We start from the raw sequence: 23,613 nt of genomic DNA, 5'->3' as shown, positions 1-23,613 counted from the left end.
AGATACAGAATGCATTCAATCAATAATTTTTTATAAATCAGCAAGGCAAACATTAATGCTTTTCGTTTTATTCTAGTGTAGTATCTGGAACATGATAGGTCTGGTGAATGACTGAATGAATACATAAATGAATGGATAAAGAGATTAATGAATGAGTTAACCATAGGATATTAATATATATTTTAAAACAAGAGATATTTTTACTCATGGTTCTCAAAGTATGGTCCCCAAACCAGTAGCATCAGCATCATCTCAGAATTTGTTGTAATAGCAAATTCTCAGGCTTCACCCTAGGCCAACTGAATCAGAAACACTGGGAATTGGTACTCAGTAATCTATGTTTTGTCATGGCCTCCCAGATGATTCTGAAACATGCTAAAATTCAAGAATCTCTGATTTAGAGTGTTTTTCAATTAGTATATACCAACTGAAGTTTGATGAGTTAATTAATAATGTGGTTATCAGGCAATCTATGCACATCTAAGTAGAGTTTTTCTGAAATTAACACCTTATGCCAAACACCTTTGCAAATTACATTCCTTGGCATGTGCCATACAAAAGTGTTTATATTGTTTGATGCATGTAGTTAGTTGCCAATAGTTACACATTTAGCATTTGGACCCTTCACAAAAAGAATCTAGATCTCTAAAACTGTTGCTCTCTATTTCTGCATGGCAGGGATATGCTGGACCTTAGTCTCATCCAACATTAGCATCTTTACCACATTATTCTCCCACTAAACTCTTTATCTGAGTATATGGGACTTAGAACACAAAAAACAAACAAATAAAACAAAACGAAACAAAAGGTCTGAGAGGTTGTAGAAATGGTTAGAGTGACAGAAAGCAAATGTATTCTTCAACCATCAGTTCTACCCTCCCCGTTTCTGATGTCAAAATTATTTTACCCTTGGTATATGCTTTTTTCATGATATTGGAAACTCATGTTTCTTTCAGATGAAAACTCACACATATGTGTACATGCACAGAAACACACACACAATGGCTTTCCAATGTAACCAAAATTATTACAAGACATTCTTAGAAGTTGTAGAGAAGCAACGGGTATCCGTCCACTGACCCTTCAGGTTCTTTCCCTATGTATTTCTCTCAAACCCTTTGAAGGAGTGTGGAGAACTTTAAATCCAGGTAATCTCTGACTTTATTTACTTTTGGTCTCCACCCTGACCCATTTCCTTCTCAAGGCTTCCTGGCTTTTCCAGCTATTGAAACAACAGGCCCTGCCTCTGTGTGTATAGTTCAAACCTTGTATATCTTAACAGCCTATGAAGTCACTGACTACAGCCTTCAGATCATATCTTTAAGCTTATTTTTCTTCCCTGGAGTGAGTCTCCTGGGGCTTCTCTTGCCTGCCCTTCCAAGGACTACCATCTGTACCCAGAGGTCCCTTCGGCAGCTGCACCACTAACTGAAATTTAAACTGAAAAAGGAAATTCAACCGCAAGGTAAAATTTTCTTTTTCAATCTCTTTTCTCTTCTAAGTTTTGATCTTGCATCCACAGAGCATGGTGCTCCCTGAATGGTTTCCATTTTGAACACATGTTTATAATTGGGATGTTTTTCCCTAATTGCAATTTTCTCACAGGAAACTCAGTGTTGTTGTTGACGCTATGCAGGCTTTCTCAGACTTTCAGTGATCGCTTTTACTTTTCTGGGTTCAGTGAGACTCTTGTGAAGAATGTCAGGGTTGGGGGACTTCTCATAGAACCGTAAGCCTCATAAAGGAAGAAGGAATCCACTTGTAGTCCTCCCTTCTCTTCCCCCACCCCCATGTACACACCTGCATGCGCGCGCACACACATCACTTTAACATACTTTCCAGAATACAGAACATGTTATTTAATTCACTTATTTTAGTGGCTTGATGTGGACCAAGCAGAGCTGTACTTTGTTAGGGTGAAACAAATGGAAGAGATACTATTTTCTCATTAAAATAACCATTCAAAACAAACGAATGAGATGTATTAAAATAAACATGGTATACCCACCTGAAGAAAAAAAAAAAAGAACCATTCAGGTTTAATGTCAGATGACTCCGTGTCTCCTAAGAGGGGCATTATTTTCCACTTTTCTCTTTTTTCCGTTTTTCCTTTTTAAAGCCAGTTTTAGGCATTGAGACTTTCAGCCTGCGGCTCGATCTAACTAGGAAGACGCGCAGTGCCATGTAAACTACAGTAAGTAACCGCGTAACGTGGTCTGTCACTTTCACGTAAGACTTACAAGATTTTTAGGAACGAATTTTTATATTCTAAAGTAAATGTCATTTATAAACCATCTTCCAGGGTATCTGACTCAATCACATTAGTTATCAGTTGTTGTATGTCTTTGGGTCCCCTCCCCTGAATTTACCTTCTCACATAATTCTAAACCTCATCATTCACTGGTCGTGATGCGGCAATGCTAATTCAGGACTGCTCCTCCTAAGTCCCTGAGTTGGTTACACCCACGTCCCAGATGTGACTAGGATGTGTTCACAATCCGCTGCTTTATTTTCATCTTGTTACTCATATCCATAGTTCTCTGACAACATTTTTGCAGCATAAGGAACGTAAGCTTTTTGTCAGAGGGTAGTTGGCTTTGTCAAAAAAAAAAAAAAATTCCTTACAAACTGTGAACACCCTTATTTGAATGAGGTAAATCAGGAACATCTTTTGACTCTGGTCAGGCCCACCGACATAGATTTGCAGTATGACTAAGAGCAGAGCTAGGAAAACAAGTCAATTTCTGAGTCACGCACTCACTTGCTGTGTGTGTGAGGAGACTCCCTGCAACTCCGTTTCCTAATCACTCCCACAAAATGAAAGTAAGGCTTATCGTCACTGTGGGTAATGATCAGAGGTCATATATGTTAAGCAGAATCAATACAATTTAATTTCTAGGAGACACAATTCATTTTGATGAATCATTTATGTTTACCTTGTATTATTAGAGAGTAGATAAAAAGTGGTTTAAAATCATGCTTCCTAAATTTTCTTGTGCTCATAAATCACTTGAGGATTTTATTAAAATACAGATTCTGATTCTAGATTGCGGCCTGAGATTCTGCATTTCTAACAAGCTCTCAAGTGATGACAATAGTACATGGCGTTTGTACATGGACAGTATTTAAATAACGATTTTGAATCAATTATACAAATATAAAATAATAGTATAAGTTACATTAAAATAAAGAAAAAAATGGAAAAGACATGAACTAGGACCAGCACTGATATTTAAATGTATAACATAGTGTTAATCACTTACTATGCGGGAAATAAATGTGTCTATATAATTTGTAACTGATGATATATAAAACTGTATCCTCAATATCCATTTGCTTTCTCATAATAATCTGTATACATAATAAGAGTTGGTAAGTGGAATTATATTTCTGAATTTTACATTCTGGAACCAAAGAAGAAAAAGAGGGCCTCACTTGTTTCCCTCAATTAATTCAGACTATACAAGTATTCAAATGAGATTTTGAATTGATATTTACCTTTGTATTATCTGGGAAGAAATGATTTGCTAGGAAATTAATAGAGGAAAGCTATTTCATATATTATGCAAAATTCAAATCTAATATCTGAATATACTATGTTGACTTCTGCTGTCATTCATCCCTTATATTCAAACTCGGAAGTAACACTATCCCCAAGGTCTTAGAAGAGTCTGGATGAGAAGTGCAGGTCTCACTATTCATTCATTCATTCATTCAGTCCATCCAGTACCTACTTTATTCCAGGCTGAGTGTTTACATACTCAATTTCTCGTCTTTCCATCTCCTCCTTTGCTAAGTTCCTGGCCATTACTTGTTCCTTTCATGAGGCTGCCAACATGTTCTCCAGTAATTCATGCTGGAGAATTTTTTTCTACTAGAACCTGCCCCTGCACTAACAAAGGTACTACAGAAGCAATCAGATACTTTATCAAAAATAGAGGATAAATGAGAAGCATAGAGAAGACAGCAATTTAACATAGAATATTTAATTTAATTTTCCTAAACGCCCTCTCATTGGCACACTTGCCTTAGGCTTTTGCCTGCTCTAAACCTGTCTGTGTCTACTCTGTGCTAGATTCTGCTCTGTCATTAATCTACCCTTTTCTAGGCCTCTGAGTCCCTAATTCTTCTACTCTGTGAGCAGTAAGGAAAATACAAAATTCAAATTATTTTCACCATATTTCTAGCATAAAATGCTGTCTATTTTAAGACAAAGCCATTATTCAATAACTATTTTTACTGGAGAAATTAAAAGATACATTATTTTTGTGTGCATACCCATTAATTATAAGACAGAAAATCTGACATATAATGCATGTCTTACAATGTAAAAAAATTTTTAATGTGTCCAGCTTTCTCTCTTCTAGACTTTTTTAAGGGGTTGAGGAGTGAGGGTGGCAGCAGGATGTGGAGGAGTTACCTCTAAAATACCAGGCTGCTACACCAAAATATTTTTTTCCTAATCAAAAGCAGGTCTTTTTGTCTACAAATCAATGTTAGGCATATGAGTTTAAGCAGCCGCTAGCTTTCATAGTAGTGATTTCACTTGTGGTCTCATTACACAAGTGACTAAGGAAAGCTGAGCAAGTGCAGTCAATGTTTAAAGTGCCCTCAGGGAAATTGGAATCACCAAATCACTGACAAAATATTTGCCTGATAAAAACATATGTATCAATCAATGCCAAACAGAGGTTGGCAACCTCTGATATCTAGTTATAGTTATTTTACTAGAAGCAACAGAAGTTTATTTAAGATATTACATAATTTAGGTTGTTATTAATTCAAACTCTATTCATCTGGTTGTATCCATTATTGTTGACTGACAGATCCTCAGAAATAAACGGAACAATAGATTATGAAGAATTTTATAATGTCTACATTCTACAGTTTCTTCTATTTCTGGGACGTTTACGTTCCATGAGGGCCGGGGGGAGAGGTTGTAAAATGAGAAACACATAAGCAAGAGCAAGGCTAGAGTTTTCCTTACAAAGTTCAGTGACAATGAAGCAGAAAAAAAATGAGTAGCCCCTCTGTGATGGTCAGTTTTGTGTGTCAACTTGATTGGACCATAGAGAGCCCAGATATTTGTTCAAACATTCCAGGTGTGTCTGTTAGTATATTTCTGGATGAGATTAGTGTTCGAATTGGTAGACTGAGTAAGACAAATTGCCCTCCCTAGCGTGAATGGGCCTTATCCACTCAGCTGAAGACTTGAGTAGCATAAAAAGGCAGACCTTCCTGGGAGTAAGGGGAATTTCTCCTGCCTACCTTCATACTTGAACTAAAGTATTAGTTCTCCTTGGGTCTCTAGCCTGCTGGCTTTCAGATAGAAACGACAACATTGGCTGTCCTGTGTCTCCAGCTTGCTAACTGCAGATCTTGGAATTTGTCTACCTCTACAATCATGTAAGTAAATTCTCACCCCTCTCTCTTTACCTCTCTCTCTCCTTTGCCTGCATTATATATGTGTGTGTGTGTGTGTGTGTGTGTGTGTGTGTGTCTCCTATTGATTCTGTTTCTCTGGAGAACCCTGACTAATAGTCTATCAAGACACAATGAGAACCTTAGCAGATCAATGAGATTCTAATTCAAGTTTAGTATTATTAGGATTATTATGATAAGAATAGTTATTAATCAAAGAGTATAAAAAGCAATTTTTATATTATGTGTATACACATAAAGAGATGTATTATAAGTAATTGGCTTAGGTGATTTTAGAGGGAGGCAAGTCCCGCGATCTACAGGATGAATTGGCAAGCCACAGACCTAGAATAGCTGATGAATTAGTTCCAGTCTGAGTCTGAAAGCCCAAGAACAGAAGAGCTAGTGGTATGGTTCCAGGTCAAAAGCTGCCAGGCTGCAAATCCAGGAAAAGCCAGCGTTTTAGTTCCATTCTGGAGGCAGGGAAAAAAAACTGATGTTACAGTTTAAAGGTCATCAGGCAGGAAGCCTGATTCTTTCTTACTCAGACATTTTGTTCTAGTCAGGCCTTCAAATGATTAAATAAGGCCCACCCACATTAGACAGAACAATCTGCTCTATTTAAGACACCGATTTACATGTTAATATCATCCTAATATACCCTCACAGAAACACCCAGAATAATATTTGACCAAGTATTTGAGCATCTCATAGCCCAATCAAGTTGACACATAAAATTAATCATCGTAGCTTCTAACCAGGATAGAGTAACAAAAAATAAATTTGCCCTGGAAACAACCACAATGAACAACAGTGGATAGAAAACAAAAGAAGCCCTACAATTTCCCCAGCTAACTGCCTTGCGAGAATTCCCAGGCAATAGCACAGGAAGGAAAACCCCAGACACAACACCAGGCATCTAATAAAAAATATCAAGAATGACTAGCAGAAGAAGGCAACCATAGTGGAAGGAAATTTAGTCAATTGAAAACAACCTTGAATTTACATGGATGTCAGAATTAGCAAATAAAGACATTAAACTGTCACTATTTGTATATTCAAAATGCTAAAAAGTTGAGACAGGAGAAGTATAATCATTCACAAAATCATCTTCTGGAGATGAAATCTACAATGTCTGAGGGAAAAATGCATTGGATGGGATTAACATCAGAGTACACATTGCAAAGGGAAAAGTTAGTGAATATGAAGAAATAGCCATAGATGTTATCCAAAATGAAACACAAAGAGAGGGAAAAAAAGATTTTTAAAAGTGAATAGAGCTTAAGTGAGCTGTGAACAACTTTATGTGTCCTGGAGTCTCAGAAGGAAGAGAGAAAGACAGAAAAAAATAATTTGAAGAAATAACGACTGTAAATGCTATACATGCCCAATTCTCAGAAGCTCAATAAACTTGAAGCACCGGGACACATATAAACCTGGGACCATAACCACACCAAGGTATGCCATAATTTAATTGCCCGAAACTAATGATAAAGAAAGGATATCTTAGAAGCAGACAGCGAAAGCAAATGCATTATATACAGAAGATCAAAGGTAAAAAAGACAAGTTTCCTGTAAGAAAAAATGAAGTGCAACTGAAGTGTAATGATAAGTGATAGGTTTATTTTTCCAGGTATTTTTCGCATATTTCTATGAAATGTGATTTTTTTAATTCAAAGTAATACATGCAGCTCCATTTCTGTCCAAAGCCTCCACTAAAGACCTTTGTTCTGCTTGTCACAGAGCCAGCTGCTACTCTTGCAATCCACAGCTGTATGCGCATAAAAATGCCCTTTGTATTTAGACCTCTGGTGTTCAGTGGTTAAAGACCAACTTTGCTCTGTGTCAAGTTACAAAGTCTTAAGAATAACGTTACTTATTTAGCTTTTGACTTTTATCCTCTTTATTTCTCCATGATTTGATTGTGCAAATATTCTATTAAGTATTCGTACAATCTGAAACAAAAATGACTTCCCAAAATGACGTCCTGAGAAAAAATCTGAAGATAGTCCGTGGCTGTCCCATCACCTACGCTTTTGCAAGTGGCTTGGAAAAGATTGAACAGTTCCAAAGTAGGCGGGATGACATAGTGATAGCCACTTACCCCAAATCAGGTGAGTTTTTTTCCCAGACAAATGTGGGTCTGACTTTGACTTTTATTTCCTGAAAATTAGCTTCTCTACAAAATCATTAATGTTCTAAATAAAATTAGCATTCTTAGCAGTCAGTATAGCTGATTCAAGAAAACCAGATGTGGGGCGTGAGAAGGGCTGTGTCCCAGGCTTTGGTTGAGCCCCTGGGATGTGCCACGCCAAGTGTGGGTCCTTGGCTTCACACAGGAAAGAATTCAAGAATGAGTCACAGTTGAGTGAAGGAAGATTTATTCAGGCAAGAGAAAGGCAAGAGAAAGGCCACGAGGTGTGGGGGTTGGGTACTCAGATTAAAAGTAGGTACACATTCCACAGAGAGTGTGGGCCATCTCCCGACAAATGGAGAGAAAGAGGCCGGGCCCATGAGGGGCAGTGTTGCCCATTTTTATGGGCTTTGGTAGCTTCATATGCAAATCAGTGGAAGGACCAGTCTAACTAGCCTGGGGAAGGGGCTGGGATTCCCAGGAAGGTGGCCATTTCCCACTCTTGGACCTTTTGTGGCTAGCCTTGGGGCTGCCATGGTGCCTGCTATTCACCATGCTAACATATTACAATAAGCATTTAATGAAGCTCAAGGTCTACTAGAAGTCAAATCTCCCACCATCTTGAGCCTCAGGGCCTGCTGGGGGTTGACTCTTCCACCATTTTGATGTTATTCGCTGTAGCATTCCTTGAATGGCTGTGCCCTGCCCCCTTCCTGTCTCGTAGCCATCTACTTTGAGTATACTAAAAAGGGCATTTAGGCATAGAACGGGAAACTGCAGAATTAAGTTTCTAAGAGAATATATTAAGATAGTAGGCTTCCAACAGGAACCTTTTCCCCCTAGATTCAGGTGAAGGTTGTAAAAGAATGTTATTTATTGCCACAGGTACCACCTGGATTAGTGAAATTCTGGACATGATTTTAAATGATGGAGATGTTGAAAAATGTAAGCGAGATTTTATAACTGCTAAAGTTCCAATGCTGGAAATGGTTCTCCCTGGAGTAAGAACTTCAGGTAATTTTAAATCACCCAGGAATTATAATTTTGTAATTTGTAGAAAATAACTAAAATTTTGGTTGATAGGCAAAAATGTTTCTTGTCTTTTACTGAGTTTTTTTGTGCAGAATTTACCAGATTAGGACAATAATTTCTTAATTTTGGACATTGCTGAAATTAAATAAGTAAAGAAATACCAATGCCTCTCAAAATATAAAACTTATTATTAATTGAATTCATTTTTCATTCTACAAATATTTATTCATCGTTTCTAAGAACTAGGCACTATGTTATGGGCTAGATATAAAGTGATCAGGAAATTAGATGCCCTGCCCACAAGGAGCTTGCAATAATATTATGACATTAAACAAGTAAATAAACTAACAATACATGAATATTATTGGTCAATGTATCCAAAGAATAGGGCTCTAAAGAGAACAAGAGGAGAGTTTTCTTTCAATTGGATATTCAGGGATATCAACTGTGAATGGAGACCTAAAGCCACACATGTAGTTGGAGAAAGCATATTTCAGGACTTGTGGGTATGAGGCCCTAGATGCAGAAAAGACCTTGGTTTAGTCCAGGGACTGAAAAAAACCCACCACCACAACAACAATGAAAGACAGGAAAAGTGAGAACAATTGGAGACTAGACAGAAATCACGTAGGGCTTGTAATTTTCAAGAAATACTCAGTGAGCTAAGAAAGAATCAGCAGGGTGTGGTGTTCTGTAGGCAAGTGATAAGGGTTCAAAAAGCAAGGCCTGCCTTTCCCACGCTGCTAGAAACCTGGGATAAGAAGACTGTAGTATGATGGTGAATATCTATAAATTTAAAGAGCAGAATCCAAATTCCTCCCCTTTGGGAGCCATTTACTTCCATAGGCAGAGAAGGATCAACAGAGGTGTCATTCCTTCTGTGTGGCTGCCTAAAATCAGAAAGCAAATGATAAAGCTTAGAACTAAAGGATTATTCTGGGACAAGCAATCAAAATGAATGCAAGAGTGCGCTGACTCCAGAGCCATAGAAAAGTCTGAAATAACAAGTGACAGAATCTAAGTAACCAGGGACAGGGGAGTCAGGGATTACGGGCAGAGACCAAGGGCTGCAGGTGGGGAGTGAGGCTGTGGGGCATCACCAGAGAGTGAGCAGGGGAGGTTCAGCAGGTAGAGTAGAGGAAACTGTTGCTCAGATTTACCCTGGAGCCTGAATGTGAATACTTGCAATGCCATTATGTACTCCCAGCAATCATGTTTGTGCATGTACAGGGTTCATTGAAAGGACTTCACGTAGCAAAAGAATTACAAGATGGGAGAGGGTGAGAAATCTTTCGGTGAAGTTGAGGAAGGAAAGAGAAAGAATGGATAGGGAAAACTTCATAAAACAAACAGACATAAAATTCCTCGTCATGGCATTGAGGAAGAGTGCGCTGTGGGAGATTGTGATTTCTCACTTCTGCATGCTGGATAAAGTGGTTGTAGCTACCAGTGGAAGCATAATGAAATGCCTGGTAGAATTTTACAGATGTATAATTAACGCTTCCAGATAAAATCCAGGATACCAAATTAAATTTGAAAATCAGATACATAGCTCTTTTATTTAGTGTAAGTATATCCCAAATGGTTCAGAGGAGATACTTATACTAATAGGTGTCTGTTGTCTGCCTGAAATTCAGATTTAACTGGGATTCTTGTATATTTATTTCCTAAGTCTGCCAACCCTATCTGCACTGATTTTACGGGGTTCTTCATACAACCATGTGCTATGACCTGTTCTCCCCAGAATATTTATTGGTGAACAAAACAAGCTACATCCCTGCTCTTATGGAATTTCCATTTCAGTGCATGTGTTTGGGAATGAAGATGGGAAGAGGTATGGGAACTGACAATAAACAAACAAATATAAACTGTCAGACAAAAATAAGTGCTGTATAGAACATTTTTAAAAGGATGCTATATTAGAAATTGAGTGGCTTTTTAGCATATGTAATTAAGTTTTGTAAATAACTGAAGCATAGTATTGCTTTGAATGAGTGAGTCAGGTATAATGTGGGGCAAGTGTGCCACTGTATGCAAAAGATGGGAAGATAATATAGGATTAATAGGTAATCTATAGGTTAGCTTGGATATAAGTAATACTGTGAAAAAAAATGCATAGGACTCTAAGATTTATTGGATGTGAGACTTGGAGGAGGAGACTACTATAATTGAGATTTTAAGATCGATGACTCTGTAGGGGATGGCATCATTAACAGATATATCTGAGCTATGAGAAAGGCCACTGAGTCCATTAAAAAGTCATAAATTAAAAGGATTAGCCCAGCTCTTCCTAGTCTATGTCTGAAATTCTATGAGTATGCCTTTACTCCAAAAGTGCCTTCTGACTGGGCAAGTTATTTACATAGTGATCCAGGCTCCTGGGATCTTCCCAGCTCTTAATATAGAAAATAAATGGATACTTTCTGTCTCAAGAAGTTTGTATATCCCTAACCCAAAGACTTAATTTGAAACTAAATTCTACCATATGTTAGGTGTATGACTTTGGAGAGTTTAGCTAATACCCAAAAACTATACAACAATTTCATTTGGTATTTATGTAGTATATGTATGTATATATAATATATGACACATAAAGGAAATAACGAAAAGGCAGATACAGCAGCTGATGCTATACAAGGATATCATCTATACTAACATAGCTGCCACAAAATAATAGTCTATGTGAGAATTACTAGCTGTCAATATCTCTTTGACATAAAAAAACATTTTTATAATTATTTATAATAATGCACATTATAAAACTCCAAATTGCTAAAGTTGGTATAACTACTCCTTATTTTGGAGGTGAAGAAAGTGAAGCCTAGAGACTGAGATACTTCCAGATGTTTCAATGATAAATAAGAGATGAAAGGATTTGAACGAAAGAGCTAACCACAGAACCCAAGCTCTTAACCATTAGAAAATACTGCCTCTTAGAATGCTTGTGAATGGTTCAAAATTTGACAGCATTATATACTGCTTAGAAATATCCTGAAAGGTTGGTTGAGAAAATCAGGAAATGCAGGCTCTTTGGAAACTCTAGTATCTCTATAATCAAACCAAATTTTCCCAGGGATAGAACAATTAGAGAAGAATCCATCACCCCGGCTTGTGAAGACGCATCTACCAATCGATCTCATTCCCAAGTCTTTCTGGGAAAACAACTGCAAGGTATACTCATTTACAAGTCAATTCTTTAACGTGTGGCCCTTGCCTCTTTCTCATTCACACAGTAATAAAGTTAATGGCTCAAACGTTTTGTTTACTTGTTACCATGAGAACTGAGCTACATATGAAAGTGTTTCAGTTTAAAAAATACATGGTTAGCCTAAACCTACATACTCAAATTTTCCAAAGTGATGTAGCAACAAGATCCTTATCTCAGCACAGTATTGCTAATCTTATTTCCCAGCTGTCTGAGATATTCTGACCTTCTCTGAAAACTCAACATAAGGATGTCGGTACTTATTTAATTGTTCGGTAAAGTTCTCTAGTGAGACACTTCAGCCTAGATACTCGCTTTGGGGAAACTTTTAAATTTGAGATTCAATTTTTTTCAATAACTGTGAAGCTATTCAGGTTATCTATATGACCTTTGCTAGTTTGTGATACGTAAGGAATTCTGAGTTGTTGAATTTTGTAATGAAAAGTTGTTAATAATATTCTCTTCTTATTCTTTCTTTTAAGACTTTATTTTTACAGTAATTTTATTTATTTTTAAAGCACTTTTAGATTAGCAGCGAAGTTGAAAGGATGTTAAAGAGATTTTCCATATAGCCTTTGCTCCCACATCCATAGATTCCTCCTTAACACTCTCTCTCACGTCTCACCGGAGTGGTACACTTGTTACAACTGATGAACCTACATGGATACATTATTATCTCCCAAAGTCCATAATTTACATAAGGGTTCACTCCTGCTGTTGTTCATTCCATGGGTTTTTACAAATGCATGATGACATGTATATATAATATTATAGTATCATACAGTGCAGTTTCACTGCCCTCTTAATTCCTCTGTGCCCCACCTACTCCTGCAACCCTGGCAACCACTGACCTTTCTATTGTCTCTGTGGTTTTACCTTTTCCAGAATGTCATATAGTTAGAATCATACAATATTTAGCCTTTTCAGATTGTATTCTTTCACTTAGTAATATGCATTTAATATTCTTTCATGCCTTTTCATGGCTTGATAACTTATTTTCTTTTTAGTGCCAAATAATATTCCATTGTCTGGAGGTACCACAGTTTATCCATTCACCTACTGAAGGGCACTTTGGTTGCTTCCAAGTTTTGGCAATTATAAATAAAGCTGATATAAACATCCATTTGCAGGTTTTTGTGAGGTCTTTATTTTTCAACTCCTTTGGGTAAATACCAGGTAGTGCGACTTCTGGATCATTGATACGTTAAGTTTTGTAAGAAACTGCTAAAATGTCTTACAAAGTAGCAGTACCACTTGGCATTCCCACTAGAAATGAATGAGAGTTCCTGTTGTTCCACATCCACACCAGGATATGATGATGTCAGTGTTCTGGATTTTGGCCATTCTACTAAGTGTGGAGTGGTGTCTCAGTATCATTTTAATTTGCATTTTCCTGATGACATAGGAGGTGGAAGATCTTTTTATACTATTATAATTCTTTTATTAGTTGCAGGATTTGTTGTGATACCTCCTGTTAGTAATTTGTGTCTTCTGTATTTATTTTGCCATTCTTGATAGATGTTTATCAATTTTATTGATTTTTTTTAAAAGATTCAGCTTTTGGTTTCATTAGTTTTCTTAATGTTTTCCTGTTTTTAATTTCATGGATTTCAAATCTGTTGTTTTATGTGCCTATATGTTACATTTGTTTCTTCAGTAAGATATCATGCACCTAATTTTCTTCCTTCTCCCCCTGCAGATGATTTATTTGGCTCGAAATGCCAAGGATGTAGCAGTCTCGTATTACCATTTTGACTTAATGAATAATTTGCAACCTCTTCCTGGAAGCTGGGAAGAATATCTAGAGAAATTCATAACTGGAAATGGTAGGTAGGCCTTGGCTTAAAATTAATAATTTAAAAAAAATGTAATATAATACTATTAATCATTACTGGCATGTATTTTCCTTTCAAAACACAGTAACAAGTACATTCAAATTGCATTTTAAAAAATTAAATCAAATACATCTAGTATTTTATTATGGTATTCTAGTATTCAGTAGGTAAACCTGGTCTTAAACATTGACTTAATGAATATATTCTCAAATCTCTTTTCAGTTGCTAAAAATCTAATCTCAGTCCTTGCTTACAATAGAAATTATTTAAACTGCCAAAATCATTAGTTAGATCTGTTATACATGCACAGTACTTAGATAAATGGTTGATATGAGTACTTCATAAAAGTATAGTTTTCTTCCATGTGAGGCTAAGTATAACCTACTGGAGGTCAATGTATTTTCATTTGAAGTGCTTCTTTTGTGCTTCTTTATATATTTTTAAAAATCTGACTGTTTATACATCCATCAATGGCTGATTATCTATGTAGTTATTTAAATTGGCTTTATAGTCTCAGCTCCCTTGATTACTAAATTCCACAAAATGTTTGTACAATTTGTCTCATTGCTCACAAACAAATCTTCAATTTGATGAATCCTTGTGGAATTAGACTGTTTCTCTGGTTTTAGTGGCCTTTGGTTCCTGGTTTAATCATGTGAAAAGCTGGTGGAAGAAAAAGGAAGAACACCCAATACTTTTTTTACACTATGAAGATATGAAAGAGGTAAAAGAGTAGAAATGCATTCTGCATAATTCCTCAACCACACCTGGGGGTAAAAGGAGTAACAGATTTTCTTAACTTAATCTGTGGAGTCTAAAATGATAATGATTGCTTTGCCTCTTTCCATGTCTGTTTACCCAAATCTTGCTAAGATCATTAATGACTTTATAAGTGAGAAATCAGTGACATTTTTATTCCTCTTATCCTTTTTTAACTGGTGTGTTCTTTTGAGCATCTTTTCTTTTTGAAACTCTCTCCTGTGCTTTATGCATTATCGCACTGTCATGATCTTCCTGTGCATCTCTACCTACCACGTAGTCTTTTTCTTTTTGAACTCCTTGCCATATTTTGGTGATCATGCCCATACCCACTGTGCTAATGACCCACCAAAAACTCCATTTTAACTTCTACCCTGAATCCAAATCCATGCTTTTACTAAAATGACCATCTGATTTAACTTGTCCAAAACAAAACTCCACTGCTTCTCTCTCTCTGACCAGAAATACTTTTCTTTTATTCTCTCTTTTGGTTAATGATGTTATTTGTTCATCCAGTGTTCAAAGCTTGAATGTTAGTTGTCCTCATTGGCTTTCATACAGTGGATATGGTTCCTCTATATCCTGAACATCCTGCTGGTTCACACTCCCAACCTATTATATCTTTCAAATGTGTCCCTCTCTTTTACGTTCTTACTTCCTCATTCTTAGTCCAGGGACTGCTAAGCATTCATTTGGTTTGGTCTCCTGTATGAACTAGTAGTAGCTCAAATACTGCTGCAAAGTTCCAGGCCTCTTCGTGGGCTATTTTACTTAAATTAGCCAAATACACAAAAACAGACAGATTCACACACATGCACACACACACACCTGCGAAATATGTGGAAACCAAGTTTATCTAATTATAAAAGCCTGAACATGCAAATGAGGATACTCTGTAGACTTTCATGTTCTTGATGGAAGACAAGTTTCTTTCTTATAACTGAATCCACAGTACCTCATATAGCACCTGTCACATAAACAGGGGCTCATGGTCACTTGTTGTATGAATAATTGATTGCTTGAATGAATGAATGAGCAGTAATAACAACATTTTAGTGACATCACTCCTACTTTGCATAACAGAAACCTTGCTCTCTGTAAAATCTCCCTTGCTCCAGGCATTTCTGAGAAACTCTCAGGGTATTTCTCACATCTCATCAATATGTGTGTCCTTTGCATTTTCAGTCCCTGCCCAGGCACCCATCCTCCATCACACTTGTTTGCAGCCCAAAAAGAATCTGTGATCTAAACATTACCATTTCCCCTTCATGCAGGCTTGAGGCAACAAATGTCAATTTGCTGACAATATAATACACAGCTGTAAAACTAAAGTGGTTTTATGAAACCACTTTTAAAAAGTGGTGATATCCCTTGAGTGTTAGATTAATCAGAGTTGTTATAAATTCTTCATAAGAGAGAAAATTGTTCTTCTGTACCCAATGTCTCTCTTTACTTCTTGGACACCAAAGTATCACTTATTAGCTTTAAGAAAAGAGCAATTTTAGCTTCTGAATGTAGACCCTTTTCTCCATAGGATGAAAAAATGCGTTTCCTGGGCTGGGCTGGTATCCAAATGCTGAGGCAGATGTCATGTCACGCTGCTCCCCAGTATAATACTCTCTTGTCCAAACTTTCCCTCCGTATTCAGTGAAAATACCTTATTCTAATCAACTTGTTCACAGTGATTTTTCAGTCTATCCCAATCAGCCAGATATTCTGGATTCCATTCAAACCTGCTACATACATCAAACATAATAGAAGATGTTTTTCTCCCATCACACAGTCATTTTTAGACAATGTTTTTATATGTATGTATATAAATTGTTTTAATAAAAATAACAATAGAACAAAATTATAATTATATATAATTAAATTCAGAGAGAAGTCTAGTAATTTTTATCAGGCTGACAAGTGTCTACATCAATTCTCAAATTCCCGATCAATGATGTGAAAGAGAAACAGAGCAGAGGGAGATTCAGTAGGAGGCAGCACTCTCTGCTTTAATGTCTACTGTTCTATAAACTCACATCATCATTGATATTTTGGCAGTGGGCAGATTATTCTTCAAGCAGTTTAAATCCCTAACAGAAATTGCTATTTGCCTGTCCACCTGTAGGTTCTTCTAGTATCACTACTAACTTCTCTTTTGGCCTTTATTCCACTATCATCGTTTCTGAACTTTCATTTATTTTAAGCTCTGACACCCCTTTAGTAGTCATCTTAATCTTTTCTCATTGAGATCTGATACATAGAATATTGCCAGGACGTCCCTTATAGGGAACTCCCTGCCAAAACATACCCATACGTGCACACGCACACACACACACACACACACACAGACATACATACACACAGTTAATAAGACTATTATTAAATACTATTGCTTCCCTCCTGGATAACAGATACAGTCCAAATCCTTCAGCAAGACATCTGAGGAGTTTCTCAATTTTACCCTAGTGCATCTTTCCAGATTTATAGCCTCTCTAACTCCTATGAACTACTCAATCCTGACTCCAACCACTTTACTTTTTGTCTCCCTTGAACACATTGTGAGACCCTATCCATCCGAGAGTTTTAATCATTTTTTTGTTGGAAATTCACACCTCAGGAGACCGTGCATCTTGGTAAATTGTGACTGTTTCTCAACTCCGCTTATATGTTACCTCCTTAAAAATCTTTCCAAATATATCCATGCAGATTAAGGCCTAGCTTTCTAAAAAGTTACAAATATTAAGTTTATGATATTAAAATCTGAAAATGATTCATTTTTCAGATTTTGTTCTTTTTATCCTCAGTGGTTAATGAATAATTTAGATTCTGATATCTTTGCACCTTCATTGGAGTAGATTTGTAATATTTTTTGTCCAAATAAGGTTTAATCAGTATTTTTACTCTAAGGCAAACATACCTGAAGTTGTCCCTAAATTGATTATTTTTGTTTTTAAATATTATTATTAAAAAGAAGAAAGCAAGTTTGATTAAGAACAGAAAAACAAAGGCAGAGAGAAGGAAAAGATACTGGATCCCTGAAACATTCACAGTTCAAATCGGATTACAAATTGAGCTTAAAATAAATTTTATAATTTTTTTCTCTAAATATTGTTAATATTTAGCTCAAGGCTTATTTTTACTGTACTTTGAATATAAACTAAAAGTATAGGCTCTAGAATAAATAAAATATTTCTATTCTACTTTTACTAAGTATAAATGATTGATTTTTTCATTTTTATGATTAATTTTTTCACATTATGTTAATGATTGATTGTTCACCATTTATTTGATTATGTCTCTTTACTCACTGATAGAATCCAAAGCAAGAAATCAAGAAGATTGCTCGATTTCTAGAGAAGAACCTGAGTGATGAAATGTTGGATAAGATCATCCATCATACCTCGTTTGAAATGATGAAGGACAACCCTCTGGTGAATTATACACATCTACCAAGTATGTTGATGGATCCCAGCAAATCCTCTTTTATGCGCAAAGGTGAATATTTTGCTGAGTTTAATTTTCATTTTTGCTTTCTTATGATTCACTCTAAAATGAGGACTAGCTTTGTAGTCTCTAACAAATTACTTAGCCAATTTGGGCATGAAGTTCTTCACTTGTAAAATAAAGACTCTAATAATACCTCTCACAAAAAGTTACTGAGTTAAATTAGAAATTATTAAAGGAAATAATGCCTGTAAACTTGTTACCAGAGCACCTTGTGTACGTGATACATATTTCTCTTCCTATTTACTACTCTGCTAAAAGGCACTGTTTTGTCAATTCTGATGTGAGTCGTTCTAAATTTTTTATTCCTAAGTCTTAATTGCAGTTCAAATTGGCCTAGGCTTCCTTCTTCTTTCCACTAATAACCTAATGTTACTCAACACAGTATCAACTTCTTTAAAGACCTCATATCATTTAGAAAGCCGTGGTCACTTTGTTAAGGATTCACCAAGACAAAGGACATTTTTTACCCTATGTGAAGTTTTTGCTCCCTAAGAATAACATCTGAATTATAAGAAACATGGAATCTAAATTTAACTTAGAAAGATGACAATAGAGAAATACAGCATCCTCTGTTAAAATAGAGCTTTACTTTCACTGAAGCAAATACTGTATATTGTGATTTATTGTATACAGTTTGTGTCAAAATGTGTTATTAACAATAACAATAATAAATTTAACAAATTATTAACTTAAATTTAAGCTGTTATCCACCTAGTAATGTCACCCGCTGCTTCAATATTCTTTCTTGAATTGGAGAGAAAGAGATACAATTTCTGTTGGTGTGCTGGGAAGTAAACATAACCCTAGGACTACATTGTGCATATGAACGTGTGGAGCAAAACCCTCACTCTTGAAAGAATTATATGATTATAGATTTTTCTAACGCGTTTTTCTCTGTACCTTGAAATAGTCCTATTGTTTTCAAATTATTTTTTTTAATTTTCAGAAACACTACTTTTCAAAACGAACTCTAGTGTAAGAGGGCAAGACGAGTTTTTCATTATAAATGATGCATTAAAAATTCAAACAAAGAAGAGTGATACACACACACACACACACGAACATACATACACATTTTCCTGGTGGAAGAATCTGAGAAAAAAAAACCCTCTTTATTAAAAAGGCAAATTCTGATTATGCCAGATTGTGGAATGTGACTTCAAGGAGAGTTTTATCCCCAGTCCTGTGAAAACAGATATAATCTCATGATGTCTCATTAAAGTATAGAGGTAGATGAGGCAAGCTCAGTGTCTGGATTCCATGGTTTCTCCAACTTCAAGGAAGAGTGAGTAAGAGAAACAGTCTGTACATCGCCTGTACAGTAAAGAACACATCCTTTGTGGTTAGATTGATATGGAATTTATCCAGGCTATGCCATTTCCTGCATCTATGACTTTAATAAATACATCTGCCTAAGTTTTGATAACATCACTGACAAAATGGAGAAAGTAACAACACCTGTAGCATAAGTTATGGGGGAAGATAATGGTAAAAAGAAAATACAAGCATCCAGTACATTTTTTCTGACCCAAAATAATAGACTAATAAAGTCATTTTAGTCTAAATAGTTCAAGATTCATCTATCCATTTACTCATTCATGCATTCACTGAACACTTAAAGAATACCCTTTATTCATTAATTAACATCTAAGAAAAGCTGCTCATGAATACCTACGGGCAGCTCGTATTCCCTAGAACATAAGTGACACATACATTTGCTTCAAGAAGCTCATAATACAAGAGGCATGTATATCATAGATGTTGAAAAAGCTCAAAGATGAAGCATGAACAAAGGGACCGGCACAGCACACTCACTCTTGAAGGATGCCATGCTGGATAAATCAATGTCTTAATTTAGCCACACAATGGTAAAGGTGACAGGGAGAGAATAAATGATGTCCACAGTTTATGCTGATGTTGCAGCAAAATAGAAAACCCTGGGATTTTGCCAAAATTCATTTTTCACTTCCCACACTATTGAGAAGGGAATGTGTTTATGTATCTAATATTCATATTCAAAATAGATCATTAGAATACTTTGTAGATGGCTCTTTATTGTTTAAATCTGCACTTTCTGTTTTCCATCATATATTTACAGGTGTATTATCCCAAATATGCACTACCCTCACGTCCACTCCAAAGAGGACGTGCCATCTGGAGAAAATAGAGCAAAGTATAATAACCAAGCAAACAACCTTCTCTTGGGGATATTTTTCATTAAAAGGATTTAAAATCTTCATCAAGCCAACATGGGTTAATAAGGCTTGTGATTCAATACGATTATATTTAATGTTACATATAATGGCAAAATTAATGTTTTCCTCAAAACATATTTTTATGGTATTAACCATAAAAATTATTTATTTTTCAAATAATTATTTTTAAGCATCCAAGTATAAAAGATTAAATGTGAGTTTATATCCCAATAGTTTCACTTCTGCAAAAATGGTTCAAGGACATTTTATGTCTGACTTTAATGCTATTCTCATCCTCTAAAATTAAAATAAGATATGAGTCCAGTGAATTCAGAGAACACAAGCACCATCCAGATATCACAACACCCTCATTTACTATTTCTGGGAAATAAATTTTTCAGCTTTGTGTTTCATGATTTGATTGTGCTGCTGACCAGTTCTTTGTACCGTGTCCAAAAGGAACTCATGAAATAAAATATTCCCTGACCATTGATTCAGTGACCGGTGGTAACTCCATGACCCAGGACAATTAGAAACACTAAAAGAATTTCTTTCAGGAAACTATTGGTATACATTAACTCTTCCTTCACAATGGAAATATTTTATTCATTCGTATTTTTTTTATTTGTAAATTTTAGGGATTGCAGGTGACTGGAAGAATTACTTCACAGTGGCTCAAAATGAGAAATTTGATGCCATTTATAAGAAGGAAATATCTGAAACTGAACTTCAGTTCCGCATGGAGATTTAAAGAGCCTATACCGAAAATCTGAAGAAAGAACTGACCTGCAGCTTGCTGAAACAGGGGCAGTGATGGCTTGACTTGGGCAATCCAGTGGTTTTATAAAGAAGAAAAAATATGCTTTTAAAACTTTGATATTTCAGCATGGTTAATCAGGTCCCAGTTTTGCTCCTCATTCACTCTGAACTTCCAAATTCCCTAATGTTAGGACTAATCTTTACTTTTTTGTAGGTCATTCCTGCCTTTTCCTAGACTAGTACTGACAAGAGAAAGTTTCCTACTCAATCTCCGTATATTATGGTTTAGAATTAAGTTCTATGCCTTATAAATATGGCTCAAGAAATGCTGCTTTCACACTGACACTGTATTTCCCAGTTCTGCTCCAATTTTCCTTTCCTAAAAACTTGACCCAGGACACTCTATTCCACTTCTGTCTTCTGGATTTCAAGTTGTTCCTTGAGTCACTCATCTTGCAGAGGCTCTATTTGAATAATATGGTTCATGTTCCAGATAATGTGGTTCAGATTTCGGAAATATTGTTTCTATACCTAATTTCTGTGTGTCCAAATTTCTAACTTCTGATTATGTAATTTTTGAGCAAAGAACTGAAATCCACTTGATGTTCAAAAGGATTTTCTACCCAGTAAATAGAATTGTGCTTTGTCTTAATTCTAAGAAGAATGCTGAAATGATTTAATGAGACTTATCATACAATTTTTAATTATTGCTGCTACATTTTCACTTAAAGGTAAATTATTTAACCTGATAAAAGAAAAATTGGGAAAATAAATTGATGTATATTGTTTACAGTTCAAGGGACTGGGGATGTAACAATAGAGTGATGGGCATTATGCCTCCCCTCTCTGGTTTCAAATACAACAGTTGTGCTTTTTTTTTTTTTTTAATCTTTTTGTTTAGAACAGTTTTAGATTTACAAAATTATTGCAAAGATACTACAGAGAACCTCATACCTGGAAATCTCACACCCAGTTTCCTCTATAATTAATAAACATTAATATGGCATACTTGTCACAATAAATAAAGAAATATTGCTGGATTACTACTAACTAAAGTCTAAACATTATTTCGATTGACTTGGTTATTCTCTAATGTTATTTCTTCTGTCAAGACCCTATCCAGGGCACCACATTACACTTAATTATCATATCTTCTTAGATTCCTTTTAGATGTGAAAAGTTTCTTACACTTTCCCTGTTTTTGATGACCTTGACTCTTTCGAAGAGTACTGGCTAGCTGTCTTGTAGAATGCCTCTCAGTTGGCATTTATGTGGTGTTTTTCTCATGATTATACTGAACAAATATGTTCTGGTGGAAAAGATCACACACAGAGTTAAAGTATCATTCTCACCACATCACATCAAGAATATATACTAACTATATGACTTGCCAGTGTTGATGTTCATCTGGTTCAAACAGTGTTTATCAGGTTTCCATTGCAAAGTTCTGCTCTGTGTTTTATTCTCCCTTTCCATATTGTATACTTGGGAAGAAAATCACATCCTGCAGCTCACATTTAAGAAGCGTGAAGTAATGCTTCATCTCCTGACATAAGAAGTATCTATAGAATTTAGAAATATTCTGCTTGAGAGACTTTTAAATTCTCTACCACTTATTTATGTATTTAATCATTTATTTAAATCAGTGAGGACTCATAGGTATTTATTTTATACTTTTGGTTATAAATCAGTTATACTTTATTTTCTTCCTCAAATTTTTCCAATTTGTCTGTTGGGAGCTCTTTAAGTTGGCTTCTGAATTCCTTTGGCATACCAGCTTTATTGTAGATTTGTTTGCGTGTTTGTTTTGAGCATTTTTATTATTTTCTGGCAGTGCAGAATACTCCAGACCCATCTTACATAGTCTGTGTCCCAGTTGTAGACTCAGCCATTTCTCCAAGGGGCTCTGGTTCCCTTTTTGGAGAATGGTATTAGAAAAATCAAGATCTGAGTGCCAGGCGTGTTCATTGCTACTGTGTTGGCATTGCTTCTAAGCCCTCTTGACTGACAGAACAAGGAGTTACATGTGTGTATACTAACCTGTGTATAGACATATATGTATAAATATTTCTATAGGTAGCTATCTATATCTGTATTAAGTAAAACATGAGTTCACACCGATGTCTCCAACATTGATCCATGTGACAGGGATCATAATTATTATTATAATTTATATTTCACTACTATTTTTATTGATCATTTATTAAATATCATACAATCTTGTAGAAGTATTATTACATCAATTTTAAGGTGAAGAAACTGAAACTTGGAACTAAAATTTAAAGCTAAGCCTGCCTTGACTCCAAAATATCATTCTTAATCACTCTATGACATATTCGATTACTTCTCAAAATATTATCATGAATATAATCAGATAATGATGCCCAAGCTGACACTGTGAAGGTTCCAAGCTCTGTCCGGTCTCAGAGCCCTAGTGTTGCTGGGACACTGCCTGCAAACCTGTGACAATTGCATTTGTGAATGTTTTTGTTCTATAAGCTATGTTGTAACTGGTACTTATTTATTGTTTAAATAAAGATGGAAATAACTTAACTGAAGCTCATCTAGGTTAATGTACATTTCAAGTGATATGATTAGAAAGGAATGTCTTGGGTAAAATGCATAGAGGCCAAATAAATGACTAATAGTTTTTGTAATGCAGCCTGTTCATAAGGTGGGGCTTGGCTGTGCTCTGTTCTGTTCTGTTCTCTTCTATTCAGGGAGGAGAGAACAAGCTGTCATAAATCTTATGGAGACCCTTTCTGTGCAACTTTG

At 35.7% G+C, this 23,613-nt stretch overlaps 1 protein-coding gene across 1 annotated transcript; it reads left to right on the top strand.

Annotated features, from left to right (window-relative positions):
• Positions 1-7,261: 7,261 nt before the first annotated feature.
• Positions 7,262-23,391, top strand: SULT1B1 (sulfotransferase family 1B member 1). Its single transcript, XM_064485151.1, has 7 exons — positions 7,262-7,535; positions 8,441-8,569; positions 11,661-11,758; positions 13,492-13,618; positions 14,257-14,351; positions 17,692-17,872; positions 20,718-23,391. The coding sequence occupies exons 1-7, from the start codon at positions 7,388-7,390 to the stop codon at positions 20,828-20,830; spliced, it is 891 nt and encodes a 296-aa protein (XP_064341221.1). The 5' UTR covers positions 7,262-7,387; the 3' UTR covers positions 20,831-23,391.
• The last annotated feature ends 222 nt before the right edge of the window (positions 23,392-23,613 follow it).

Source organism: Camelus dromedarius, chromosome 1 (genome assembly GCF_036321535.1).
Source record: "Camelus dromedarius isolate mCamDro1 chromosome 1, mCamDro1.pat, whole genome shotgun sequence".
In the NCBI taxonomy this organism is placed as follows: Eukaryota; Metazoa; Chordata; class Mammalia; order Artiodactyla; family Camelidae; genus Camelus; species Camelus dromedarius.
The sequence above is the reverse complement of the archived record's forward strand: the minus strand, read 5'-3'. Positions and strand labels throughout refer to the sequence as shown.